The 27490-nt window shown below is 45.7% G+C and overlaps 2 protein-coding genes across 10 annotated transcripts in view; one reads left to right on the forward strand and one right to left on the reverse strand.

The window, feature by feature from the left end:
* The window catches only part of AASDH (aminoadipate-semialdehyde dehydrogenase), a 33882-nt gene extending 25155 nt beyond the window's left edge, over positions 1-8727 (forward strand). For 8 of the 9 annotated variants that reach the window (XM_011223488.2, XM_011223487.3, XM_034671760.1 and 5 more), the window contains 4 exons: positions 2783-2946; positions 4205-4327; positions 4784-4915; positions 6813-8727. In XM_011223488.2, the coding sequence (XP_011221790.1) occupies positions 2783-2946; positions 4205-4327; positions 4784-4915; positions 6813-7202 (809 nt within the window). In that variant the 3' untranslated portion in view covers positions 7203-8727. Of the gene's footprint in view, positions 1-2782; positions 2947-4204; positions 4328-4783; positions 4916-6812 lie in introns of those variants that run through there. The other variant, XR_004628866.1, reaches the window with a different exon arrangement.
* A 1380-nt stretch (positions 8728-10107) lies between these two features.
* Positions 10108-27490, reverse strand: part of CRACD (capping protein inhibiting regulator of actin dynamics) — a 120556-nt gene continuing 103173 nt past the window's right edge. The window contains exons 6-11 of the mRNA XM_019798440.2: positions 25240-25422; positions 24178-24651; positions 21787-23995; positions 15672-15862; positions 14916-15078; positions 10108-12983 (exon numbers count right to left, since the gene is read on the reverse strand). Coding sequence (XP_019653999.2) covers positions 12823-12983; positions 14916-15078; positions 15672-15862; positions 21787-23995; positions 24178-24651; positions 25240-25422 — 3381 coding nt within the window. The 3' untranslated portion in view covers positions 10108-12822. The remainder of the gene's footprint in view (positions 12984-14915; positions 15079-15671; positions 15863-21786; positions 23996-24177; positions 24652-25239; positions 25423-27490) is intronic.

Below are 27490 nucleotides of genomic sequence, written 5' to 3' on the forward strand. Positions count from 1 at the left end.
CCTGTGGCATGGTGGTCGCTTAGGACTTCAAACTTTTTTTTTTGTTTTTTAAAGATTTTCTGTATTTATTTGAGAGAACGCATGTGTGAGAGAGCACAAGCAGGGGGAGGGGAGAGGGAAATGCAGACTGTGCTGAGCAGGGGGCCCAGCGTGGGGCTTGATCCCAGCACCTGAGATCATGACCTGAGCCAAAGTCAGAAGCTTAACTGACTGAGCCATGCAGGTGTCCCAACATTTTTAAGATACAATTTACATACAGTAGGACTTAACCTCTTCTGTAGCTCTGTGATTCGACAGATGTGTACTGTCATGTAAGCACCACCGCAATCAAGAATTCATTACTCAGAAGGTTCTGTGTCACTTGGTAGTCATCCCTCCTCCTACTCCTAACCCCAGGCAACCACTGATCTGTCCTCTAGTTTTGCTTTTTCTAGTTTTTGCTCTTGAGTCTGGCTTCTCTTACTTAGCATGTATTTGTGATTCATCCATATAATTGCATGTATCAACAGGCTTGTTTTTTTGTTTGTTTTTTCTTTCTTACGAGGGAGAGAGAGCCCATGTGAGCACAGGGGGTAGAGGAGCAGAGCAGAGGAGCAGAGGGAATCTTATAGCAGGCTCCACACCCAGAGCAGAGCTCGACACAGGGCTCGGTCTCACGACCCTGAGATCATGACCTGAGCCAAAATCAAGAGTGGGGCGCACTCAACTGACTGAGCCACCAGGCACCCCAAGAGGTTTTTTAAATTGCTGAGTATTCTGTTGTGTGGATGTACTATAGTTTGTCCATTCACGTGTGGGTTATTTCCAGGTTTTTTTCCCTCAGTTTTTGATAATTATGAATAAGACTGCTATAAGCATTTGTGAAAAGGATTTTGTGTGAATATAAGTTTTTATTTCACTTGGGTCAGTACCTAGGAGGTGAAGATTGTACAGTAAGCATAGTTTTAACTTTGTAAAAAATGGCCAAAATATTTTCTTTTTTTTTTTTTTTTAAAGATTTTTTATTTATTTATTTGACAGAGATAGAGACAGCCAGCAAGAGAGGGAAGACAAGCAGGGGGGAGTGGGAGAGGAAGAAGCAGGCTCACAGCAGAGGCCTGATGCTGGGCTCGATCCCATAACGCCGGGATCACGCCCTGAGCCGAAGGCAGACGCTTAACCGCTGTGCCACCCAGGCGCCCCAGCCAAAATATTTTCTAAGTTGACTGAACCACTTTGCATTCCCACCATCAATGTATGAGAGGTCGTTGTTCCACATCCTTGCTAACACCTGGAATGGTGAATTTGAAAATTTTTTTTATTTTAGCCATTCAGATTGTCGTGTGGTATTTCATTATGGTTTTAATTTGCATTTCCCGAGTGACTAATGATGTTGTGTTTCTTTTTATGAACTTAATTGCCATCTGTGTATCCATTATGACCTGTCTCTTCAGATCTTTTGCTCAGTTTTTTATTGTTATGTTTGTTTTCTTATTAGGTTCTGAGAATATTACGTATTCTGAATACAAGTCCCTTATCAGATATGTGTTTTGCATATTTTCTCCTAGTCTCTGGCTTGTTTTCCCTTTCTTTCATTAATATCATGTCTTTTGAAGAGAAGTTCTTGATTTTAATGAAGTCCAGTTTATCATTTCTTTTATGAATCATGCTTTTGATGTCCTGTTCAAGAAATTTTTGCCTAACCCAGGGTCACAAAGATTTCCTTCTGGAAATGAACTGAACTGAAGGAAATTTTTCATTACCCAGCTGAGTCCTGGGGTACTGCACTATGTAGGACATTTCTCTTCACCATCACTAAGCAGGCCACTTTCTTGCTACTAAGTAGTAACTGCTCGAAAGAAAACAGCACCACAGTTATTCTGGAATTGGGCCTCAAGTGAGCAGCTGTGGTAAAAAGCATAGGCAGAGCCAAGTAGAGAATGGTGGGCCAGTGCCCAAAGTCAGCTTCCCCTGATTTACATGCACTGCAGGGAACTTGAGTGATCTTCTGTTTGTATGTTTTAAGCACCCCTTCTTCCCCGTGGGTTACTCTGGCTGCACAAAGTCAGGGACTCCTGCTCTATCTTCTCATTCGTTGTGGCAGTTTGCGAGAAGCAGTTTGCTGTAGTCAAGTGCATAGGCTCTGGAGCTTGACTTCTTAGATGCAAGTCCTGCCTCTGCCACGTGTCAGCTGAATAGTTTTACCCTAGTAACTTAAGGTCTCTGTGCTTCCTTTTGTCATCTGTAAAATGCAGATATAATAGCACCTGCTTCACTGGGAGGATTCCATGAATAAATAGATGTAAAATTCTTAGAACACCTCACAAGTAAAAGCTCAGTAAATGCTGGCTATTGTTAATGTTAGCATTTCTTGAATGCCTTCTATGCACTGGGTACTTAGCCATATTATCTTAATTATCACATTAACACTGGAATAGATGTGTCCACATGCCGCAGAAAAATAATCTGAGGCTCAGGGATGCTGGGTAATTTGCCCAAGGATGGCCATGAAGAGATTTGATTCCGGGTCTGTCAAAGCCTCTCTCCACTGCGGTGGGGAGTGTTTTCTCAGTAGTGAAGTGCTTAAGGGTGCTTTAAACAAAATAAGGTATGCCTACTAAATAAGTATTTTTTACAAGTGGTTGCTCTTTGGTTTCTGCTTTACACTGCTGAAATTTAAAACTGAGTTGACCACAGATGTACATTTGAAGAACATCGAACATGAATTGTCATGATTTAGGCTAAAAAATTATTTTCCAACTATGTACTTAAATCTCATCTTTTCTATTTTGTTTCCCAACAGGCTGTTATAATGGGTTGGTTTATGCTCTGAAAAGTAATAGTGGAGAAAAATACTGGATGTTTCCTACTGAGGATGCTGTCAAAAGCTCAGCAGCCATGGACCCAACCACAGGACTCATTTACATTGGATCTCACGACCAGCATGCATACGCTTTGGATATTTATGTGAGAATTCACCTCATCAGTTTCTTATTATGAGCTTAGAAGAGTGTGAAACTGTTAGGAGCTCTTGACTAAGGGAGGAGATATTAACTGTTCCCTAAGGTTAGCATCGTGGTGTGGGGAAGAATAAGTTAATTAACAGTCTTAATATCTTAAGACATTTTTAACTTCCTTACCAGATTTTCACAAATAAATTTGCTACTCAGAGTTTTTAAATATAAAGAACGTAGAATTACTATCTTGCCAATAGAAAAGAATCACAAAGGAAAATATCAGTAAGACCTGAGAAGTTGGGGAAACAATTTGAAGCAAATGTGACATTAAAAGTCATTGATAAGAATGGAAATAAAGAACAAATACAAATTATAAAAACCCAGATAGAAAAATAAACAAGGGATATAAACATAAAAGACCCCAAAGAAGAAATGCCTATAAATGTATTTAAATGTTTCATACCTTTAATAATCAAAGGAATGAAAATTTAAAACTCTGTGATGAAGAAACAGATAGTATTAGATCAGAGTGGTATGGTACATGTTGGGGAGAGTGGGGGGAGGTTGTAACTAGTGAAGCCTCTGACAAAAACAGTCTGGCCACAGGTAACTTTCATATCCTTTGATTCAGTAAAATTCTTCTAGGATTCTATCTTGGCAAACCAATCAGAAACTAAGTTGTTCATAATTCTAGGGAATTAGCTCCAAACAATTTCCATGATAAGGTAGAGAACTTATTTTATGTTCAGATGGGATATTATGCATTAAAGTAATATCTAAAGAGTTTTACCAAATAAGTGAGCTAAATTAGATACCAAGTAGGGGTGCCCGGGTGGCTCAGTTGGTTAAACGTCTGCCTTCGGCTCAGGTCATGGTCCCAGGATCCTGGGATCGAGCCCCGCATCGGGCTCCCTGCTCAGCAGGGAGTCTGCTTCTTTCTCTCCCTCTGCCCCTCCTCCCTGCTTGTTCTCTCTCTCAAATAAATCTTTTTAAAAAATTAGATATCAAATATATATTCAGAATGATCTCAACTACACTAAACTGTTTATATCCCAAAAAGATCAAAAGGGAAAATGCTAAACTATTAACAGTGGTTATCTCTGGGTGGTCCCTGTCGTCTTTATACTAACTTGAACCTCTACACGGAGTCTGTATTACTTTTATACTAAGAATAAAAAGTTACATTAAATAGATGTAATATGAGGATTAGCACATGTAGATTTGTTAACCACCAGCAGAAACCAATTAATTTGCTTTCTTATTTGCAGAAAAAGAAGTGTGTTTGGAAGTTAAAATGTGGAGGAACTGTCTTTTCTTCCCCTTGTTTGAGCCTGATTCCACATCATTTATATGTGGCTACACTGGGAGGACATTTACTGGCTATAAATCCTGTAGGCATAAAATATGTATTGATTTTATTACCTATTTTTAAAATGTTTTATTTTGCAATTTGAAGTGGTTTTTAATTATAGTCTAGCTCTCACTGAACCAGAACTCATTAAAAATGAAAAGATGAGAAAATAGAAATTCTATGTGTGTCTTTTATCTATTTTTTAAATTGGCAGAATTTTCTCAGTCATATTAGAACTTAGAATGTTTCAGGATAGATCTTATGTACTAATTATTTCCTGGTTTTATTGTAAGTTTTATCTCCACTCTCATAAAGAGCACTGATTAATTTTATAGCTGTGTATCTGTACGAGCTTCATTTATGATATCAGCATGCCGTTATAGCTTGTTCTGATGTTTATAGCTTTGCCTCTGGGAGATTTATGACTTTGTTTTATAAAGGGTAATTGATTAACAGAATGACTTAAATGCTGTAAATTGCTTTCTGCCCACGACAGGCCACTGGGAACAGAGTTTGGGAACATTCCTGTGGAAAGCCGCTCTTCTCTTCTCCACGGTGTTGCCTGCAGTACGTTTGTATTGGCTGTGTGGATGGGAATTTACTCTGCTTTACTCACTTTGGAGAACAGGTGAAAAATTTCTGGTTCTGTTTTACATCTTTCTCCAAGTCATAGTAGTTGGTGACAACTGAAGTAAAATTTCATAAACATCCTTCAACTCACTGTGTTGAAAACCAGTTTGATTTTAATTGTCAAGCCATGGGTTTCTTCATTTTTGAATGATGGGATAGGTTGAAGATTCTGCCCAAGCATTGTTCTACTTGTGCATGCTCTCCTCTAATTTTAAAAACTTTACTAGCTTTTAGGCAATTTTATTATAACTTCTGTTGTGGTTTTGAACACTTAAACCTGTGCTTTTTCTGTGGAAACTGAACTAGTTGCGTAACCCAAATTGCATTGAATGGAGGGCCCATCCTCAACCTCATGACCAGCAGGGAGGCTTCTTCTGGGCAACATTAGATCTTTTTTTGTTGGGAGCATCCCCTCCATTTCTTCATCCACAGGCGACTGTCAATGGCGGCCTGGTGCTGGATGTGTGATCTGGGGGGTTGTTGGTGGCCTTGAGCGCACGAGTTCCACCCTGAGTTAGCCCATCGATGGCCAGCGGTGATTGTGGTGCTTTTCATTCTACTTCTAGCCCTTATAGTTTAGCAGTTCCTCTTGCTGTGTGATGATTACTTTGTGATGAAATCTTTTATTATGGTCATTTAATATTTTTATTTACAAAGTAGTTTGTACTCTCATACATTCAAATAAAACATAAGGAGAAAGGAGAAATAAGAGGCAAATGCTGTTACTTCTATTTTTTTGGATGAACAATAGAAAGATGAAAATGATTTTGTCCAAGTGAGGGACAGAATTAGGATTACAAATCCTATTTCATGAAAACGCCCACTGTTTTCATTTTGTTTTTATTCTGCTGTTACTGTGCATTTGCAAACACTATCTTAGACTTACACCTTTTCCTCCTTGTGTTTTCTTCAAAATATTGGCCGACAGGTTTGTGTGTGATAGCTATAAAATAAGCAAATAGGGGGCACCTCGGTGGCTCAGTCAGTTGAGTGTCTGCCTTTGGCTCAGGTCATAATCCCAGGACCCTGGGATGGAGCCCTGCATCAGGCTTCCTGCTTGGCAGAAAGCCTGCTGCTCCCTCTCCCTGCCACTCCCCTCCGCTTGTGTTCTGTCAAATAAATAGATAAAAGCTTAAAAAAAAAAAAAGTAAATAGTATATATCCACAGAGCAGGCACATAACTCATAGCTTTTTGTTTAAACCTTTAATTTTAATTATTGCACATAAACTCTTCAGTCCACTTACTTCCTTCTCCTTACATTAGGAGAATAGAATAAGGTACAGTTTTTAATAAGATACATTGAAACCTGAGTGCAGTTTTGTCTTTGAACTTTGTATTTCTTTTTTTTTTTTTTTTTGAAGATTTTATTTATTTATTTGACACAGAGAGGCAGCGAGAGAGGGAACACAAGCAAGGGGAGTGGGACAGGGAGAAGCAGGCTTCCCGCTGAGCAGGGAGCCCGATGTGGGGCTCGATCCCAGAATGCTGGGATCATGACCTGAGCCAAAGGCAGATGCTTAACCACTGAGCCACCCAGGCGCCCCTTAACTTTACATTTCTAAACATAGTAGTAGTAGCTCCTTCTTAAATAGGGTTTAAAATTAATTTTATTTTATCCTCTTAGGCATAGAAGTGATTCATGTAGTAAGACTCCAGTGTATTTTGTTCTATACTTTATGACTGGAACAGAGGTCTAATTTGACAACGCTACTTTTCAGAAGAAGCCATTATTTCCTGTGTGTGTGTGTGTGTGTGTGTGTGTGTGTGTGTGTGTGTGTGTGTAGTTATTGTTCAGTAGCTTACACCACTTACATTTGTATTAAGAATAAAGCTTCACTATACAGGAGAATTGAAATTAGAGGAATGAAATATTTTTGCCTTTACTATCCTTCAGGTTTGGCAGTTCTCTACCAGTGAACCAATCTTTTCATCCCCGTGTACCTCAGCATCGGAGCAAGAAATATTCTTCTGTTCCCATGATTGCTTTATCTACTGTTGTGATGTGGAAGGTCACCTCCAGTGGAAATTTGAAACTACTTCACAGGTGTATGCAACCCCGTTTGCTTTCCGTTACCAAGAAGGCAGCAGTGAAATGTTGCTGGCAGCAGCATCTACTGATGGGAAACTGTGGATCTTGGAATCTAAGAGTGGGCGACTGCAAAGTGTATCTGAACTTCCCGGGGAAGTTTTCTCTTCTCCTGTGGTCTGGGAATCAATGCTTATTATTGGATGTCGGAATAATTATGTTTATTGTCTGGATTTGTTGGGTGGCTATCAAATATAATCAAGTTCAGTCCTTACTGGATTATCTGAGACATCTGGAAATACTCTAGAGCACTTGGATAGTCTTATTTTATACTAAAGATTGTCTTTTGCCTAAGAAACCTGTCTATTATAGTTCGTTGGAGAATGCTCATATTTTATTTCCTGTAGGAGCAACAAATGCTTTTAAAAGGAATTATAGGACAAAAACATCAATTCATTTAGTACCACTTTCTTTTAATTTTCTTTAATTTCTTTTAATTAGGCTACAGATATTCTACTTTGGGTTTTTTTCTTTTTTTTTATAGAAGACTTCTGTGAAAAAGATCAGAATATACCTGGTGGGTTAAAGACTTAGTCATGTTATGCACCATTTACCTATTTACAGTGAGATTCATAACAAAAGGTTTTCAAAGGTAGGATCTTTTTGTCAAATTAGGTTCCTTATTTAGTATTTTTAAATGAAGAGAATACCAGTGTTGAATGATATCTATATATCTGTCTCTTCCTATAGTAGAGTTTTAAGTTGATTTACCCTCTTCTTCAATTTTTGATACACAAACCTTGATGAATATTTTTGTACCTCTTTCTCAATTTATTAGATTTTGTGGTTGTAGGTCTCTTTTTGTTCACTGGCTTGGTGGAAGGGAACACAACAAAAACCAGGAAGGGACAAAACCCTATATACTTCTAAGTATCCTGATTTCTCATATGTGTGGTTTGGGGCTGGCGCTGCTTCTCCAGTCCCAGAGCACGTTGCTTACAGCTGCATTTGCCTGGCATGAAGTTACCCCCAGTGAACTATACCTCCTCCCAGGATCCATGTCCTTTCTGCATCCTCCTCCTCTTGTACCTGGGCTTAGTCCGTGGTTTGCTTTAGCCAGTAGAACACAGTGGAGGTGACACTATCGTCACTTCTGAGTCAGCTTCTGCTTTCACGGGATCCCTGAGCTGCCAATAAAAAGTGTGGCGGCCAGATGGAGAAGCATGTGGGAAGGCAGTGGCTCTGGCGCCGCATTATAAAGCCCGAGAAAGCCAGATCACAGGGACAGGTGAAGCCCCACACATTCAGCTCGTGGCATTCCAGCCAGCCCCCCAGCTGCTCAGGCTATCCTGGTGCCAGACATTTAATTCCTCACCCACAGAATCCTGAGAAATAACAAAAATGGCAGCTGTTTTAAGCTTTAGGGTAGTATGTTAGGGTAGTAACTTTTGGATGGTAGTAGCAAAGATCACTGGGAAGAGAAATTATGTGTTATTCTTTTCCATGTCACATAAATTACTCAAATAGATGTCTCAGTTTTTGAAATTTCATGATCTCCAGTTCATATAATAAAGCAGCTTGCTTTCTTTTTTTTTTTGCTGTGATATTTGGAATATAGCCACTAGTGGTAGTAGTAACTACTATTTAGGGTATATTGCACCCCAAACACTTGTGCTAAAGCACCTAAAGTAACAAAAATGTTTCCTATTGTTTACCTTCCCTTCATCTCTGTAGTCAACTGTGGTATCAATTTCATTTGTCCAATAAAGCCCCAAACATCAAACATGCCAGAGTTCTTAGCTGCAAGCTATAGAGGTCAACTTAGGCTATTTTAAACAGAAAAGCATTTTTTAAAGATTTTATTTGAGAGAGAACATGAGCAGGGGTGAGGGGCAGAGGGAGAGGGAGAAGCAGACTCCCCACTGAGCAGGGAGCCTGATGTGGGACTTGATTCTAGGACCCTGAGGTCATGACCTGACATTCAACTGACTGAGCCACCCAGGTGCCCCTAAGCAGGAAAGAATTTTTTAAGAGAATATTGAATAGAGAATTGGGACAAGGGCTAGAGCTCTACAGCCAGGAACAATGAATGCTTGAAATCACCATGACTTTGGCCTGGGGAAGACACAAGCTGCTGTCCTTGAAGCTTGAAATGCCAAACCACTAACACCAGACGCTGTTCCCCGCCACTGCCAGACTTCCACACACAGTTGAACTGGGAGATCAATGCAGAGTCTCTTCCAGTTTCAAGTGACACAGGTGCCATGCCCACGAGTACAGCGAAGCATGTGTCAGGCATTTATTTCATCTGTGGCGGTGGGCGGGGAGTGCAGGACCCGTGAGTTGGGAGATTTCCCCAAACCTAGAGAGGGGATTGAGGTACAGACTGGTCAAAAAGAACAACATCTCTTCTGCCAAGGTTTAGATCAGTGCTTCTCAAATCTTAATGTGTGTATTAACCACCTGCAGCTCTTGCTAAAACAAAATGCACATTCCAGTTGAGAGGCTGAAAGGGTGCTTTGCTAAGCCATTATGCATCCTGAGGCAAAAAGAAAAATCAGTAATACCCCTGTCTTTATTTAAAATTTTGATATTTGTTCACAATGGAATTTGTACTAATTTATATTTTATTAAGTAATCTTTAAGCTCAACATGGGCTTGAACTCCGCAATTCTGAGATCACGTCACATGCTCTACCGAACCAGCCAAGTGCCCCAAGTACTAATTTTTATTTAAAAAAAAAATACTGTAATAGAACAGTATTTATCTTAATCAGTTTTTGGCACCCAAGGTGAGGGCCTCACTCACGTCACTCACCGTGCCTGAGTGTGTGTGGGCCTGTGAGTCAGTAGGTCTGGCCTGCGGCCGCAAGCCACCTTTCTCACCGGCTTCGGCTCCAGCCACCGCTGCGCTTCTGAAGCCCGACGAGGCTGTGTAGTAGTCTTTCCTCTGATGCAGACCATTCGAATCCAATTTAGGATTGAGATAAACCTGTTATTTGCCCCTATTCAGTACTTTTCTGTACGACACCTAGTAAAAAACACGAGGTAGCACATGAAATGCCTTGAAATTTTTCTTTCTCAACAGAAGTTATGTAAATATGGGCTTGCTTGTCATTAAAATTAGCAAAAACTTCAACTTGAAAAGGAAATTCCATCAGTGCTGAAGATCTTGTAGGTATTTTTTATTGAAAGATCATTTTCCTTCAATAATGGACATTTTACATTAAAACTTTATACAACCAAAAATCTCAAAATAATATTAAAATCACACTAAGATATTTTTCATTGTTGTCTCTACTTAATTTTATTATTGGTAAAAATATTGCAAGACACTTGTAACTAATGTTTCTGCTTTAAAATAAGCAATTAAAACTAAATGTCACAAGAAGAGACAATGAATACATACTATAATTTGCTGCTAACTGGCTAAAATGATAATTTAATAGTAATTAATGTGTAAGAAACAATTGCACTTGAAAAATTAAAAAAGTAAACAAAAAACTCTAGTTATATATATATATATGTTTATGAACAAAGGTTAATCTGTTACCTTTACCGAAAGAAGTGTATGTTAAATTAAGAAAAAAAAACCCATATATTTAACATAGCAATCATTCATTAAAAAAAAAAGAAGTCTTTTCTTTTTACAGAATTTCCCCCACAGTCTATTGATTGGAAAAGACTACAACACAACTAAAGCAAAATAACACTTCATTGGTATTTAGTGCAAATTTGGAGTCCTTTTACATGAAATATTAAACATGTACCCTTTAGAAGTTGCTGGAAGTAAGTGCTGTGACTGTCCCGTTCTCAGTGTACTCTTTTATTTTTGAAGACTTTAATAGAAACTTTGTAACTGAGGTATTTCCTCCTACTTTGTATGTGCTCGGTGGTATGTGAGCCAGGAGCCGTGGACTCCTCTAGGATTCTTCATCGATGACCTGATTGCTTCCCCTGTTCTCCACCCTTACTGTGGTATTATCCAGAGCTGACAGGATGACAGAAAAAGTTCAGAAGAATGATTGTAGCACTATAATACCAGGGCTGTAGGTAGAAAGATTCCCATGAAAAAGAGTGTTGTGTTAGTAATGAAATCACTGAAAACTAACCAATGCCTACATGTTTGATTTAGAAATGAACGTCAGTGTGGAAAACATGCAGTGGAATATTAATTGCTTCCCACAGGAATAAAAAGAAAAATTAGTTACACTGATTAACAGTCGGAAGGTCCAGTATATAGAATATTAAATCCAACTTGCAAGAGTACAACTTTCCACTTGATCACACCTGCCAGCTTCTACCATGAGGCTGAGCCATCATTTCCAGAAAGAAAATGCCTTCTATATGGTGAATGATAGAACAGCAACATGTAATATGTTGCCCGTCAAATGAGCTCCACATAAAGGAAAATAATGATGGATACTGGTAAGATGTGTTTTTGTAGGAGAGGAAGAAGGAATGCAATTCCCCTAAGCATTGGGCAAAGGATGTGTACTATTATGGAGTCAGAATCTCAGAAAAGGAGGCTATGCCAACACCATGAAATATAAAGTCAGTATTGGCAATATGTGGATTTGCTGGTAGGTCTATGCTTTATGCTTCTGAATTGCCACGTCCCTTCTTTGGACCACATGTGTGGAAGAGCAAGGCCACTTAACACTCAGATGTTTTTTAAAGGTAGCAAGGTGAATGCTCAAAATTATAAATGCTATTGAACATCTGACTCTAAATATGAATCACTTGATTATGGTAAAGAAACTTTCCACAGAAGTCCTTAGTACAAAGGTTCCAAATCTTGGCTTCCTGTTAAATTTTCCCTAAAGACCTAAGGGAATATTCAGAGACATTCAATGTCCATAGCCTCTCCTATCTTGTAATAAATGCCTGGTTTGGGGGAATGATTTTTTTATTTTTCCTTTTACTTCTTTGGGTGAAATGAGCCTTCCCTTCACTTTCAAAAGCTAGATTACACTGGAAGCAGTATATCCCAGAGTTCTCCTTTGGGATGTATCAGAATTTGTCTGAAGAGTTTTGCCAGAATAGACCTTCCTGGCCCGGACTCACAGGATCTAATTCGGAAGGCAGGAGTTGGAGCCAGAACATCTTAAGAACCACTGCACTAGGTGGGGGTTCTCAGAGGTGGAAAGAGAATCTGTAGCTTCCTTTCTTTATGATCCTAAATAAAAATGTTCCCTAGGAGCCAACTGGGCCAAATGTTTAATGTCCTTAAGGAGAGTACTGGTATGGCAGGACCTGTTGGACAACAGTGTGGTGGAAGGGTGAATAGATTCACTTCCTGAGTTACGGTTTCAGGTCAGGGAGAATTCAGAAAAGCAGACATGGGTAGAGTTGGTGGCCAGACTGTTAACTTAGGATTCCCAGTTACTCAAGGCATTCAAAAGAATGGGCATCTTGTTTCTGTCTATATGACCCTTTCTTTCGCCATTACTGTAGAAAAGGAAAGAAGCCACCAAACACATGGTAGGGTAAATGTTGTAGATAAAAGAAGTTGGAGAATCAAAAAATCATTACAAAGATTGGCAAAAGTCCTGTTCTAAATGGCGTGTGGGTGTGTATGTGTGGAAGGGGCATGGTAGGCTCTCGTAAAAAGTTCTTAGTTTGGAGATTTTGCTGCATGTGGTCCCTCAGATGGAATTTTCTCTTGAGAACGAGGAGGAGCTCAAGGCACCAGGACCTAGGATTGTGCAAATACACTCTTTACAGAGAATGCCACCGATTCAGTTTCTGAACATTATTTTAGAGCCTATAAAACATGCTGCTTTTCCCTAGCGTGGTTTCTTTACCTCATATAAAAAATAAATAACAAGGGCAAGAGAAGAGCCAATAACTGGCAGTAGGAGTAGATAAAAGTCACTCTACTTAATGATCTGTGGACAGTCGCTCCAGGCCTTGGCTTTCCTTTTAGCCAAAGCCAGCCAGGCTGGTTCTGTTGACACGGGGGCAGCATCTGGGGTTGAGAACCTCTTTGTGACTTCTTTCACCAGCGGTGCGGGGGGAGCTGAATCCGAGATCTCCACTGGATTGCGTTTTGAAGGAAAAGGATGAGAGTACGTCAGAGCCACATTCTGATACAGTAGAAGTGCAAGATTCAGAAAGGAAACCCCAGTGAAACACTGGGCCTCTTTAGAATTATTAGGGAAAGAAAGTGATGTGATATTGCATACAGAATCACAGTGCAGTTGGTTTTAACTTCAGTTTCCAGAAGCCTAATTTTATATGTACAGAAGCTATGCCTGCCTACATGATAAGAAATCAAAGGTAAATGCTGTGATTCTAGTTATCCAACCAGTTTCATGAAGAAAAACATCAAACCAGCAGTCTGAATTTATTGAACTGGTAAGGTCAAAAGTTACCCTCTCCACCAAGCAGGCCCGGGGTACCCCCCACCCCCCTCTGAGGTCCCTAGCTCCTCCCAGGTCTCACCACTTTCAGGCTTCTCTCACAATTCTTTCTAGACCTTAGAGGCTTCTTAAGGTGACGAATCTGGGCTTATCTCTGAGTCCTATTTAGTGTCTGTGGCAATGGCCTGCACAGGAACAGAACTCAGGAAATACTGATGGAAAAGACAAATACCTCAGAACAGAGGTCTGCTTCATTGAGCTGGAGCCACACTGAACTGCATGAACTCTGGAACTTCCACAGAAGTCAGGCAGAGAAAGCTGTGATCTCTGTGGAATTTTATTTTGAAAGAATGATCTCTGTGACACACCCATATGGCTAGAATCCTGAATTCTTGGGTGTAAGATCAAATGAAATTATGCCCATGGAGGTTCTTGAGAAATTATACAGTGCTCCAAAGTGGTTTTCAAATACAGTTGTTTTTCTCCTCAACAGAACAGTATATAGAGCTTTAAGGGCGAGACCTCTTTACATTTCCATACCTAAGCTGGCAGGTAACAGAGGCATAACAGCCTAGGTCTCCAGGGCGGGTGCCCTCTAGGGCACAGGTTGCCCAGAAGGGAAAACAGATGCCCTGTTAACCTCTGGGAGGAAGCTTGTTCCGACTCCTATCCATCCTTCAAGTGATCTGTGCAAGGAAATAGCTGGAAACATTACAGAATCACTTTAACAGAATAAAGAATTTTTTTAAAAAATGTCTTTTATGTATCACGAGTATGAATCACTGCTGTTAATATAAAGGACTCAGGGGAAAACCTTGCTCTCTAAAGCCGCGCCGGTCAGAAACTTACTACGTGAGATCCCAGTGAGCGGAGCCCGTCCCACTTCTGCCTGGAGCATCTGAGCCACGTGGTCCCTGATTCAGAGCAGCAGCTCCACTTCCCACCCGGGTGCTGAGCTCCAATAGGGGTTTTCAGATTCAGCCTCCACTTCTCAGTGTCACAGGAAACAAGACCGAGTCCACTTTTCAGCTCAGGTTTGAAATCAACCCCTTTATATACAATCCCTCCTCTGCTCTGAACCCATCAAAACCCCATTCCGCTTAAATTTTACCTAAACTTCAGCCTTTCCCCCAAATCCTATTATCTTGCCTCTTCCTTTCTTAGGATTCTTACGGTCTCGGTCTCTAGTCTCTCTCGCGGGAGCCAGTGAGCCTCCTGTTGCTGGGGCTGGAGGCAGTGGGGCGTGGAGAGGGCTCGTTCAATGTTCAGGAATTTAGCGGACCAGTCGATACCATACTGATAGCTTGAAACTGGCCACGGTGGGAGGATTTACCCCATGAAAACTGTCCAATGCTACAAATCAGAGGTCTCCCCGCTCCCTGAAGGGTGACTGTCAGCCATTTACCATCGCAGCACTGATGGTGGGGAGTCCCTGGAGGGCTTTATCAGATGAGCTTCCTCACAGCGGGCGTGTGGGGTTGTGAGGCAGCCGGGGCCCTGAAGGGCCTCGTGTGCTGTGCTTGTGCTCACACTCAAGGACGGAAAGCAGCTGTGAGACGACGAGCCCGTAACCACAGTTAACACAGCCGTGGGCCTGCTCTCCCTACCTGTCACGGATGTAGGAAGGGTGTTGGCCTTTTTCAGCTGTTCTCTGCGCTCAAGCCTGGACGCTGCGGTCTCCGGCTTCTTCTCTTCCGGCTGGGCAGGGCGCTTGTGCAGGGACCCCGCTCTGCTGACGCTGCTGCTTCCGGGCTGCAGGCTGACACTGACCTGGGTGGGTGGAGAGTCAGGGGGCGTGTGTTGTCAACCTAAGGACATGGAAAGACTGACCATGCAAGGCCGTGGGGGCTTCTGCCTGCCAGCCCCCAACCTCTGCTCCTAAAGGAGCAGTTAGACTGCACTTGGGAGCAATGTGGGGCCAACTGTGACCCCCAACCATGGAGCAGCTCAGCTCAGCTCAAAGGTCTCAAAGAGGGAAAGCCACTTTCCAAGAAGAGGCCCATTGAAGAGACTATAAAATCGGGGCCACAGAGCAAGACTCCTGGTTTTCCTCCCAACTTCCTGCTCAAATATAATCATTCTCTTATTTCTTCTGTAACTGCTGTGTGCACGGATCACTGCTTGTCATCATGATTCTACCAAGTCAGATCAACCTGAGAGCATAAGGAAACCAAACAAAATTACTAACTGAAAACACTTCCCTGGTTTAACGGTGCTCAATTTATTGCTCTACCCTAAGAATTCTCCACCACTCCCAGCTAGCTTTTTTTTGTTGTTTTGCTTTGTTTTTTTAAAACCTTGGGATCCAAAAGAGCCAAACTCAGGGAAGGCAAAGTTAAAGTTGAAGAGCTCAGGCTACTCACGTTCTCTTTGGAGAGCTTTTCTGCCTGTTTGGCCTCCCTGGCTTGCTGCTTCTCCTCCCGAGTTGCTTGCTGCTCCCGAAACCCCTTCTGCTTCTGCAGTGCTAACGTTATCCACAGCGGCTGCACAGTTTCAACCTTCTCCGCAAGTTTGGAGCCGTCTAAAGAGTGCCTGCTCTGAAGAACCGGCTTTTCTGTGGAAAAAGAGACTGTGATATTGTGATTTATTTAAAAAAAAAAAGATTTTATTAATCTATTAGAGCACAAGCAGTGGGGAGGAACAGAGGGAGAGGGTGAAACAGAGTCCCCTGCTGAGCAGAGAGCCCGATTAGGGGCTCAATCCCAGGACCCTGAGATCACAGCCTGAGCCGAAGGCAGACGTTCAACCGACTGAGCCACCCGGGCGCCCTGATATTGTGATTTTGAAGAAATATATATTTGGGGGCACCTGGCTGGCTCAGTTGGTAGAGCATGTGGCTCTTGATCTCTGAGTCATGAGTTCGAGCCCCACACTGGGTGTGGAGATTAAATAAACTTTGAAAAATTTTAAAGAAATATGTATTTGGTCTTTGTGCTCATTTCTAGAGCTCAGAGCTCCTAAAACCCTTGGAATTTCCTAAGTGTTGAGAGCATAAGGTGTCTCTTATTCCATTAATGAGACGACTTTGGGACCAACGCTAAGGATGGGGCTGGTTGCCAGAGGAGCCAACCATGTGATTAGAAGGGTTGGATCTTTTGTTCCCACCCCCAACCTCCAGGGAGGGGAGAGGGACGAGAGATCAAGTTCAGTTGCCAATGGCTGATGATGTAATCAGTCATGCCCACGTAATGAAGCCTCCATAAAAACCCAAAAGGACGGGGTTCAAGGAGTTTCTGCTTGGTGAACACATGGAGATTTGAAGGGAGAGGTGTGTTCTGGGGGCAGAGAAGTTCCATGCCCTTCCCCATACCTTGCCCTTCTGTATCATTTCCACCTGACTGTTCCTGCATTATATCCTTTTATGATAAACTGGTCATCTAGAAAGCAAAATGTTTCTCTGAGTTCTGTGAGCTGCTCTGGCTAATTAACTGAACCCAAGGAGGGGTTCATGAGAATCTCTGATTTAAGTCAATCAGGTGATGGCCTGAACTTGGGAATGGCATCTGAAGAGGGGACAGTCTTGTGGGACTGAGCCCTAAACCTGTGGGGCCTGATGCCAACTCCAGGTAGATCGCATCGGAACGGAGTTGAACTGTGGTGTCTGAGGACTGTCTGGTGGTGTGGAGATCTGCCTGCGCAGCCACCGCCCCCCACCATGGAACTGTGATCAGAAGCGGGCAAGGCAAAACCAGGTTTGCAGTGAGACCGCTCACTTATCTTGATCCCGCACCCTGTACAACTTGTGACATGAAATACTCAACTGTCCTTCCTGATGTGAGCTCTGCACCGATGCCTGACAGGCGTCTCTAGGTGGGGCGGTAACATCTTTGACCAACAGAAACACAGAAGCATTTTCTTTCCCTCCAAATGGAAGTAAAAATAAGATCTCCAGTGTCAGAAAATCTCAGGCCTACAGGGGACTCAGGCTCTTATTTGATTTATTGTTCTCATTTATTGCTTTTTAAGCCCCACCCCCAAAACATCCTATGTGGCACTCCAATGGATGAAAGAGATACAAGGGAGGCTGCTCTACCCAGTGAGGGCTCTGAAGAACACAGTGGGAAACCGTGATCTTGGGCCAATGCTCTCCTCTGACAGACCCGAGGTCACCTAGCGGTTAGCGCCCAGGCTGAAGTCTGAACCTAGGACTTCCGATTTCCAGTCTGTGCTCTTCTTGTGGCTGACAACGGGGGTAAACGCGCTTCCCAGGTGGTGGGCAGCAGAGGCTGAGTAATTAGACTTTTAAACCAAGCAGCCCGGGGTTTGACCTCATGTCAAGCAAAAGCTACTTGAACTTTCCTAAGGTCTTCTAATCCACAGAGTAGAGATGATAATGGCACATGCCTCATCAGGCTGCCCCGAAGATGAAGAGATCCTGGGTGTTAGAACATTCAGGACAGTGCTTGGCATATAGTAACCGCTTTACAAGTGACCTGTTCTGTTTATGTCTATGAGAATCATCCCCTTCTTTTCCCTCAAGTAAAAATTATGCCCTTTTAGAGATAATCATTCTGGCACTGAATCCTTTACTCTCTCAAAGGAAAAGGGCTCACTATAGTCCTGTTCTTTTGAAATCCACCAGAAGTTTTCACTTTGATGATCCAGAACCTACCAAACAGGGCTCTCAGTCAACTTGACTTTATATTGAGGAGAAAGAACCAAAGTAAAACCAAATTAGGAATTCAAGCACAAAAAAGGGGCAGATTCTGCTTTTCTATACCTTTTAGATCTGTACAAAGAGAATTCCTACTTATAATGAGTCTTGGTTGTTATACTGTCCTAATCATCAAATAAAGATTCAGTTAAGATCTAACACAGTAATGAAAACTGGCACACTTCAGAAGTATTAAAAAAAAAAAACTGAGTATTTTTAATCTTCAGTTAGCCAAAAAAATTTAAAAATACAGTTGACCTTTGAACAACGTGGGTTTGAATTGTGCAAAACTACTTCTATGTGGATTTTTTAAAAATAAACAGCACAGTACTGTAAATGAATTATCTCTTTCTCACGGTTTTCTTAATCATTTTTTCTTTTCTCCAGCTTAGTTTATTGTATGAATACAGTATTTAATATACAAAATATGAGTTAATTGTCTACATTATCAGTAAGGCTTCCAGTCAGCTGTAGTTAAGTTTTAGGGGAGTCAAAGGTAATACACGGATTTCAGCCGTGTGGGAAGGTGGTGCCCCTAACCCCACAATGTTCAAGGCTCAACTGTATTCACCACTTCAAGCATTATGCCTGAGAAGCTTTAGATACATGGGAACTAATTAAATAAATTTTGGGTTTTTTTACTCAAGGGCCGTGTAATACCTGTTTGTAAAAGGTCTGAAAACCAAATTGCCAAGACCCAAATGATTTCCATTTAAAGCTATTATGTAACAGAAAATCCTACACTAAACATTCCATCTGAAGGTCATTAAAACCACTGGCCAGTTTCCTGACAACAATTTTGACTGGTGTTTTTATCACAAGGGTCAAAATACCTTTTAAGTATAATTGCCTTTTTTTTTTTTTATTTGAAAAGGTAAATCGCTAGCCAGATTTTTATTTCCTTAGAACTGTGGCTTGAATAGCACACTCTGGAGTTATGACCAGACGTTAAAAAGGCTGTAACACAGTACGTATAAGGGCCTAACAGGTCTGGATTGTAGCTGGGGATCAATAAACAGAAAACATTTGAGGATGTTAAAATAGGGTTCCTCTCCGAATTTCAGCCTAGGTTGCCCAAAGGCCTTCAACAAATAATGGCGCCGACTCTCATATCCTGAAGTAAAGTTCTAGATCACTGACTTAGGACTGGCCCAGACAGCTACCACAAGATCATAGAAAAATCAGAGTTGAGGTGGAAGAAGCCAGGGTAAAACATTTGTTTAAACCTATTCTCTCTCCTTCTAAACTCGGCGGATGAGGGGAACTATAGGCCGTTCACACTCCCTCCTCCATGTTGTGGGGACATGAGCAGGTACAGCCTGGCCTTACAGGCTCTGAACTACTGCTCCTGAAGGTAAGTTCTTGGAGAAAGGGCCACTTAATATCTGGTTCATTTCAGAATGGCCAACATCTAAAGAACAAGCACAGGGATTATCATTGTTATTTGAATTCCCACTGGGGTGGATTCAGAGTCAAAGCTCTCATAGTGGCTCAGCCTATGGATTGGTTCTCACTGGCCTCAGACTTGGGGTTGGAAATCTCTTTCTACAGCAGTGGTCTACAAAATAAAGGGGGTGTGTGCCCTAGGGGATGTGCAAGGCGAGTCACTGGGGCTAAAGGAATAAAAGGTTAGAATTTCAGATATATTTTTAAATCTAAAAAGAAAAATGAAATCAAGCTCCTCTAATATTTACTATTTAGACTGGCACAGACATCCTCACTCAGGCCACGTACCAGAAGGCCACACAGAACAAACAGTGTATTTACAGACCCCCGAGGGAAGCTGGAAGCGCCAAGTTTGGCAGGGAGGGGAGAGAACCAGAAACGCTACCCTCGCTTGTTTGCTTTCAGCACACTGTGAGGCTACTAGTAATACAAACAGAAGAACCTAGCAGAGCTGACAAGCTCTTTGCCGGCCGCTTTATGAAGGCAGAGCTGTCAAGGAGCTGGCCAAAGAAAATAAAAGGTAGCACCATGATTTGCAACACAGACTTATGTCGGCTGTTGTTTCGGTGAACTTCACCCTAAATGCATGTGGCGCTCCGGGGGTTTTAGCTAATGATGGCACTACAAATGAAACTGGAGATCCAGCCTTAACATTTATATTCTGATGGGGGTGTTCAGTCCAACGCACTGGTCAGCCTGGCCTAGGGTGGGGCGGGAAAATCCCAATGGTCTTTAGACATCCCAGGGCATGTGGACTTTGTGTCCATGCTTCTTTCCTAGCAAAGAAAAATTCAGTTAGCAGAGCATGACAGGCCAGAATCTGGATCCTGGGGAAGAAAACGGGGCAGTAACAGTTTTTGGTAGAAAATTATAATAAAGGGACTTCTCTAAGAGAAAGAAGAGTTATTTCTCTGGGGAGAAGCTAAGGAGTGATAGAGTCCCCTAGACAGTGAGACGGACTTTGACAAGATCATAAAAGCTAATGACACCAAAGCTAATGTCAAAACTGAAAATTGGGCTCCAGTTCAAGGCGGCAACATAGAAGGATCCGGAACTCCTCTCCTCCCATGGTCATACCCAACATACAGTTATATATGCAACAATTCCCTTTAAAAACGATTCAAAAACAAGCTGAACAACTCCTACACATTGTGTGAATGAGAAAAACCACACACGAAAGGAGATTGAAACTGAGACACAATCTCATCATAAACCCACTGCCTGTACAACAACCCACAACTGGGAGGGAACTCACAACTCCTAGCTTCTCCTTGAGGTGAAAGGGTTTGGACTCCACACCTGGTACCCCAACTTTTAAGACTTCTACCCAAGAGCCAGACCCCCCAAAACACCTAGCTCTGAAGGCCAACGGGGCTTGCCAGCACGAGTCCCGCCAGGCTGCGGGGAACTAGGGGGCAGCTCTTACCGGGCTTGAGGGACTCACCACGGCGATGCCCCAGGGCCCAGCCCAGAGGGAAACACAAAAACACAAATAGAGCAAAAACTGAAAATGGGCTTCACGTCAGCAGCACAAACAGAAATTAGGGAGAAATGGTCTGGAAACTGCTGATTTACATGCCGGTCTAAGGCTTGATTAAAAAGGACGAGCTCTTCCTTCCGTAAGGCAAGTAGCCCAACCAGTACTGCTGGGGAACAGCTCTGTTCTCGTGCATCCCAACGATTCAACAACAGAGAAGGCCTCCGGGCTTCCTGATAAACCTCGGGGGAGAACTTCTCTGAGAAACGTGAGCAACTTCCGGGACTATGACCCGCACGTTACTGCCAGCTCTCCGAAACAGAGAAGAAAAGTACTGGATGGAGGTTCTCAGGGGCCCCTGAGCCAAGCCGAGAGAGCCCGGCTGGTGGGGAGCACCACGAGGCAGCGGGGCGGCCTCGCAGGGCCAGGCGGCTGCGGCGGGGATGCAGCCGCGGAGCGTTCTGCAGCAAGCGGCGCCGACGCGACCCGTCCACACGGGGCTCCTCAGGCCGGTGCTGCGGCCGAAGGCCCGTCGGCTCCCCGCTCGGCGCCACTGCCCAGGGAGGCCGGCTGGTGCAGGAGCCCGCAGTCCCCAGCGCCCCTGCACGGCCCTCGTAAGACTCAGGACGTCCTGCCGGGGAGGGCCATCTGCCAGGGGCCACCGGCCGGCGGAGCGCGTCCGTCCAAGAGCACCGGCACGGGCTACCTGGCTGAGCCGCACGAACGCCGTGAGCGGCAGCGCGTCGCTCAACCGGCCTCTCCGCAATTCCACGGCTGAACGAGAAACGCGCCTGGTGAGGGCTTGCGAGGGGCCTCCCCCGGCGGGAGCCGCTGCCGCTTCGGCCGTGACCCACCCGAGGCGCCGGGCACAGGCCGGGCGATCCCACCGACCCCAGCCTACCTTTCTTCCCGGCCTCAGGGGTCGGGGAATGCTTGTCGGGCCGAGTGGCGGGCAGAGCCGGGCAAGTGGGTTTCCTCTCTGGTTCCTCCTCCTCCTCCTCGCTCTTGTACGCCTTCCTTTGCTCCGGGGGCGACGGCGGCCGGGGGGCACTGCCCTCCTGAGCCTCCCTGCCCGGCTCGCTGGGCTCCGGGTCCGGCTTGCCCGCCCGGCGGGCCAGCAGCTCCACCAGGTAGGGCCTGCTCAGTTTGGAGAGTGGGGACGAGGGGGGGGTCTGACCGGCAGGCTTGGGGGCCAGCGCAGGCTTTGGCGCCAGGGGCGTTTTGCCGGCTGCCTTGTCGTGCTCCGCGGCCGGTGGGGGCCCGGGCGGGGCGGCGGGCGCAGGCTGGGCTCTCTCGGCAGAGTCCTTCCAGGCGGACAGGGCTTGCTTCCTCTCCGGGTGCAGGGACGGGCCGTGCCTGGGGCCCACGCCTTCCGTCTCCTTCTCTCCTTTTGTGCTCCCGGGTGCAGGTGCGCCGCCATCGGCACTGTCCCCGGTGCTGCTGTGCCTTTTCTTCTTCTTCTGCTCTGTCTGTTGGTCGCAGTGGAAGCGCAAGGAGTAGTTGGTCCTTCTCAATTTTATTCCAAAAGGCGAGGCTTTTTCCTCCTGGCCAGACATCGAGGGGTCAGGCTTTCCTCTACCGGTGGTGGGCTCACTGCCTGAAGTGGTCATGGGCTCTGCATGGGCCACTGCTTTCGGTGGCGGGTAAGCAGGGCTTGGGACAAGGAAAGATGGGAGGTCTTTGGCAAATTTGCACCCCTCTGTGGTGTCTGCCGGCTCTGGTTTCTCTGCACGCCTGGGGAGCTCATTAGTAGCCAGAGGCTGGGGCACTGGCCCGTCGCCGGGTCCCAGCGAGGGTCTTCTTCTAATGCTCTCTGCTTCTGTGTTCTGTTTGGAGGTCTCAGTGCCACCGTCGGAGAATTTCTGCCAAGCGGGCTTAATAGAGAACTTCGCATTTACTGAGGGGGTCTTCCGGAGGTTCCCGCGGGAATCACAGCGGGCCCTGGGGCTGTGCTCGTCACCTGGCCGAGACTGATCTCTGTCGCTGCGCTGCTCACCCTCCGCGTTCTTCAGGATCCTGGACCGAATGGAAGCCCATTCGGCTAGTGCGGCCACGCTGCTCGGAGACTCCTGGGGGGCCCTGACCTTCCCGCTGCCTGCCCGGGCGTCGACAGGCGCTCGGGGCGGGTTCTCCAGGGCAGGGACATCCACGTGCTTCTTTTCTTCTGACAAGCCCAGGAGAGACTTGCACGCCGTGTCTTTGATCTGGCTCAGGTTGACCGCCGGGCCGCAGAGCTGCGCCCCCGTGACCAGAATGGCTGTATGGGGAACACTCAGGGAGGAGGGCAGGGTATGGGAGGCCGGGCTGGCTCGGGGGATCTTGGGCGCGTGGGGAGCGGAGGCAAGTGCCGCATCTCTCACGGGTGTCACTGGGCTCAAATTGACTTTGGGGAAGAGAATCTGTTTCCCTCCCGATGACACCTGGAAAGTGTAGGGCCTGGGCATGCTCTGCCTCTCATCCACTTCCTGCCACCGGAGTTCCTCCCCCTTTCTGTCTTGTTCTGGGGCAGCAGCTTCCTTCTTCTCCCTGGGAGCCGGCGTCTCCTCCACTTGAGCCTCTTGTATCTGGGGAGGCTGCACGCTAGTTTCTGGTCTCTCTTCCGGACGTGCACGACGGCCATACCGAGGCACATCCCCGCGCTGCCCCTGCTGCTCGCCGGCTGGCTCGGCCTCCTCACTCTGCTTCTCCCAAATCCTGGGTTCCTCACAGCTTTCTCTTTGCTTCTCGGGCTGCAGGTTTTCTCGTTTCCCAGGTTTCTCCGCAAAGTCAATTTGAAGTGGGCTCCTCAAGCCCCTTTTGTCGTCCGGCTGCGGCCACTTCTCATGCACTCTCGCGGCTTCCCGACGCTGCACTTCCTGCCGCTTTCCCAGCTCTGCCCTTCTCTCTGCCTCTGCCTCTGCCTCCGCCTCCCGCCGCTGCTCCTCCTCCCGCCGCCGCTTCTCCTCCCATTCTTGCTGCTCCTCCTCCCGCTGCTCCTGCTCCTCCTTTTCCCGTTGCTTCTTCTCCTCCCGCGAGCGCTGCTCCTCTCCCAAACGCAGCTGCTCCTCCCTTTTCCGCTGCTCCTCCTCCTCCCGCCGGCGCTGCTCCTCTTCCAGCTGCCGCTGCTCCTCCTCCTCCCCCCGCAGCCGCCGCTGCTCCTCCCTTTCCTGCTGCTCCTCCTCCTCCCGCCCGCTGCCTTCTCAGCTTCCTGCCTCCGCTGCTCCTCCAGCTCCTCCTGCCTCCTGAGTTCCTTCAACTCTCTTTCCTCCTGTGATGGCCGAGGCTTTTCAGCCTCCTCCTGCCGGCTCCCCACCACCTGCCCTTCCTGCTGTGTGTGTCGCTGGAGGGGCGGCTGCTTGTGGGCTTCCAGGTGCCTTCCTTCCTCTTGTTCCTTCCGCTCTCGGCCTTGGCCACCATGCTCTTCCAGTCTCTGGCTCTCCTCTTCCCGCTGCCTCTTTTCTGCCTCCGGCTGTAGGTCTGTCTCCTCTCCCTCCTCGTCCTCTCCTTCCTCCACCAAGAGCTCTTGCCTTCTGTTCTCTTCCCAAAGCCGCCTCTCCAGGGCCTGGAGTCTCTGCTCTTCCAGGCGTCTCCTCTCAGCTGCCTCAGCCTTTTGCTGTTTGCATTTGGCTTCAAGTTCTAGCCAGTATTCTTCTTGGCATCTCTTCTCTTCTTCCAAGTCCAGCAGCTCTGGTTCCTCTTCGTGCCAAATTGGCTTGTCTTCTCTAGAGTGTCCGTTCTGGTCCAGGGACAGCTGACTCGGAAGGCCACCCTGTTCATTTGGTCGATCCTAACATGAGTAAGGAAAAAAAGAATTAGCCTTTTCTTTTGGCACAGGCAACCATTACCCACCCTATTCACAATGTCGGTGGGCCTCTTCATCTCAAAAGAAGGGGCAGCTGTTCCTAAGTACAAAGCTCGGTAAACCCAGGCCAGCACACCAAGAGTAAATTGCGAGGGTGGAGGAAAACACATCCCCTTCATGTTGACCCAGTAGACCCTTTATTGGTCATTCTTAAATTCCTTTTGCTTAATACAGATGAATCATAGGAGAATCAGTAGAAAAAATGAGATTTGCACTTCATTGATGGGCCCTGAAATCTGTGACTTCAAAGTCCACCCAGCTCAAACCAAAGAGCTTCTGGCTGAGCCATGGCAGGCGAGCTGGGGTCCACCAGCCTCCAGACAGGCAACGTTAGAAAGGGCGATGGAAAGTTAATGGGCCTGCTTGCCCTTGTTCACTGCCACACATCAGGTCCCTGATGCGAGAGACCTCATTCCTTCTACTGACCTCTCACGGCACCACCTCCCCTGGGTAGAATCGGGGGCCGGCAAGCAAGGGTGGCTGCCTGGTCAGCTGGGTGTGGGCTCTACATACCCTGGCAAGTCGCCTGTGCTTCTTAGACACCCTCTGGTTTTTTGGCTTAACAGACAATTTGTGCTTCGCGGCACTGTTGTCCAGGCGAGCGATGGCCAGGGGGATGGCATCTAGGTTGACACTTTCGATGGTTCCAGCAGAAGAGAAGTGCCTTTTTGGCCGAGACGGTTTAACTGGAGCCACCTGTATGGAGATCAAACCACATAGTCCCGATCAGAACCACGTGCGAAGAGTCCCAGAGCCACAGGCCCCTTGCTGGATGGAGCCTGCACCTTGCGCGGCCCCACCCAAGACGGTTTTGAGCAGAGGGGGCTCGCTGGAACAGTGAGATGAGCACGGCTTTGGGAATTAAAAGGGGAAACTGACGATTTATTCTGCCAATGATATGTGCATTAACTCATAAAGGTCATGTAACCTTTCAGGGACTAATTTTCCTACTCTGAATAATATGGCGGGGGGGAGTTAGAGTAGATGGGCGGTTTGACAAAACATAGCCAGGGCGCCCAATCCTGCCCCCAGCCTATTTTGGTAAATAAAGTTTTGCTAGCACACAGCCATGCCCATCGTCCATTGTCTTTGGCTGCCTTTGGGCTAAAAAGGAAGATCACAACAGAGGGGAGTGTCCTGGTTGGACCTTATGGCCACAGAGCCTGAAATAAGTCAATAGTTTGCTCAGCCCTGGACCAGCTCATCTCTATGCTAAGGACTCTATCATCTAAGACACGACCTCAGACACCTGCAAACATCCCTCAGCTTCTACCTTAGTCCCTTTGAGGCAGGGAACGTGTCTTTTTCATCTCTTCAGTCCCCTTTATGCCCAAGTAGCAAATCTCATTTGGCAAGTGCTCAATAAATATTTTGGGGAGGAATGAAGAACAACAGCAAAGTAGATCGTCTATGCCTAGGGCATGAAATTTCTACCCACAAAAATGTTCTAGCACAATCACTCCAAGGCCACAGAGCCCTGGGTTAAGTGCACCAAGTTGCTGAGAGGCAGAGGCCCTGGCAGAAAAAGAGCAGAAATGTACCACACAGGGGTGAGGGCAGTCCCTCAGAGAGTGAACGGCAGCACTGTAACCTAGATGTGCGCACTTAGAAACCACAGCCTCGACAAACGGTACATATCTAGATAGGTCAGAGAGACCCAGCTCACCCTGCACCCAGAGGCCTCAATGAATGGATGGAGAAGAAGCCACACCTTAACTCCTGAGTATTTACAGGCCGGCAGCAAGGGGAGGGCTCCCAGCTGCATGGCGCCAGCGCAAGGCAGAGGGCGCTCTGGGCCCTCCCTGCCGGGCCGGCCGCTCTCAAGCACAGGGTTGGTGGGGGCATTCATGCTACCCATGCAGAGCCGGTGGGGCTTAGCGGACAGCTTTTTCACGATTACCTTCCATATTCATGCACAAAAGATAAAGGACCAAGCCAGCTCCAAGAGCAAATTGGATGCTCAGTAAATAATAACTTATGATAAGAAAGCACAGAAGAAAGGAAAAATAATTCCAGCCTTTGGGCTCCTAGCTTTTGTTTATGGTTATCTTTCCAATAGGTATCAAATTTTGAACTCTTGTTGAAAAGAGATGAATCAAACATTTATTTCCATCCCCTAATAGAGGGATGAATAAAAAGTGTTCGAGCCAAATGTGACAGACTGAAGGCACAGAGAAGCACCTGAAGCTGAGATTTAAATGCAAGGTTGCATTTCTAGTGTATTCCAGCCAGGCTTCTTCATTGTTTGGGTGGTGGCACAGTCTGCAGGCACCCCCTTTCAGAAGACTCAGGGACATACTCTTTTCACTGTACCAGCCCCCAGGAGGATGCCTGGAGCCCCGTGCAGGTGAAGATTGCTCATGGGAGTGGACTGGGTTCCCGGGACTCCTACAGGCACAGTCCTGGGTTTCGACTGAACACAAAAAAGTTAAACAAAAACATACATGTAGAGAAATGCTGAGGTCTTTTTTTTTTTTTTTCATCTCTAAATAGAAGGAGGCTCTTTTCCTTACAGACCTGTATACCTTTAGGTGTTCTGGAATGTCTTTTTCAGTGACTTAACAGTGTCTTAAAGGACGTGGCACATTTAGGAAGATGACCAATGTCTAAGTGTGCAAATACAGGGGTGCCTGGGTGGCGCAGTCGTTAAGCATCTGCCTTCAGCTCAGGGCGTGATCCCGGCATTCTGGGATAGAGCCCCACGTTAGGCTTCTCCACTAGGAGCCTGCTTCTTCCTCTCCCACTCCCCCTGCTTGTGTTCCCT

The sequence above is a fragment of the Ailuropoda melanoleuca genome, chromosome 11 (assembly GCF_002007445.2).
Source record: "Ailuropoda melanoleuca isolate Jingjing chromosome 11, ASM200744v2, whole genome shotgun sequence".
Lineage (NCBI taxonomy): Eukaryota > Metazoa > Chordata > Mammalia > Carnivora > Ursidae > Ailuropoda > Ailuropoda melanoleuca.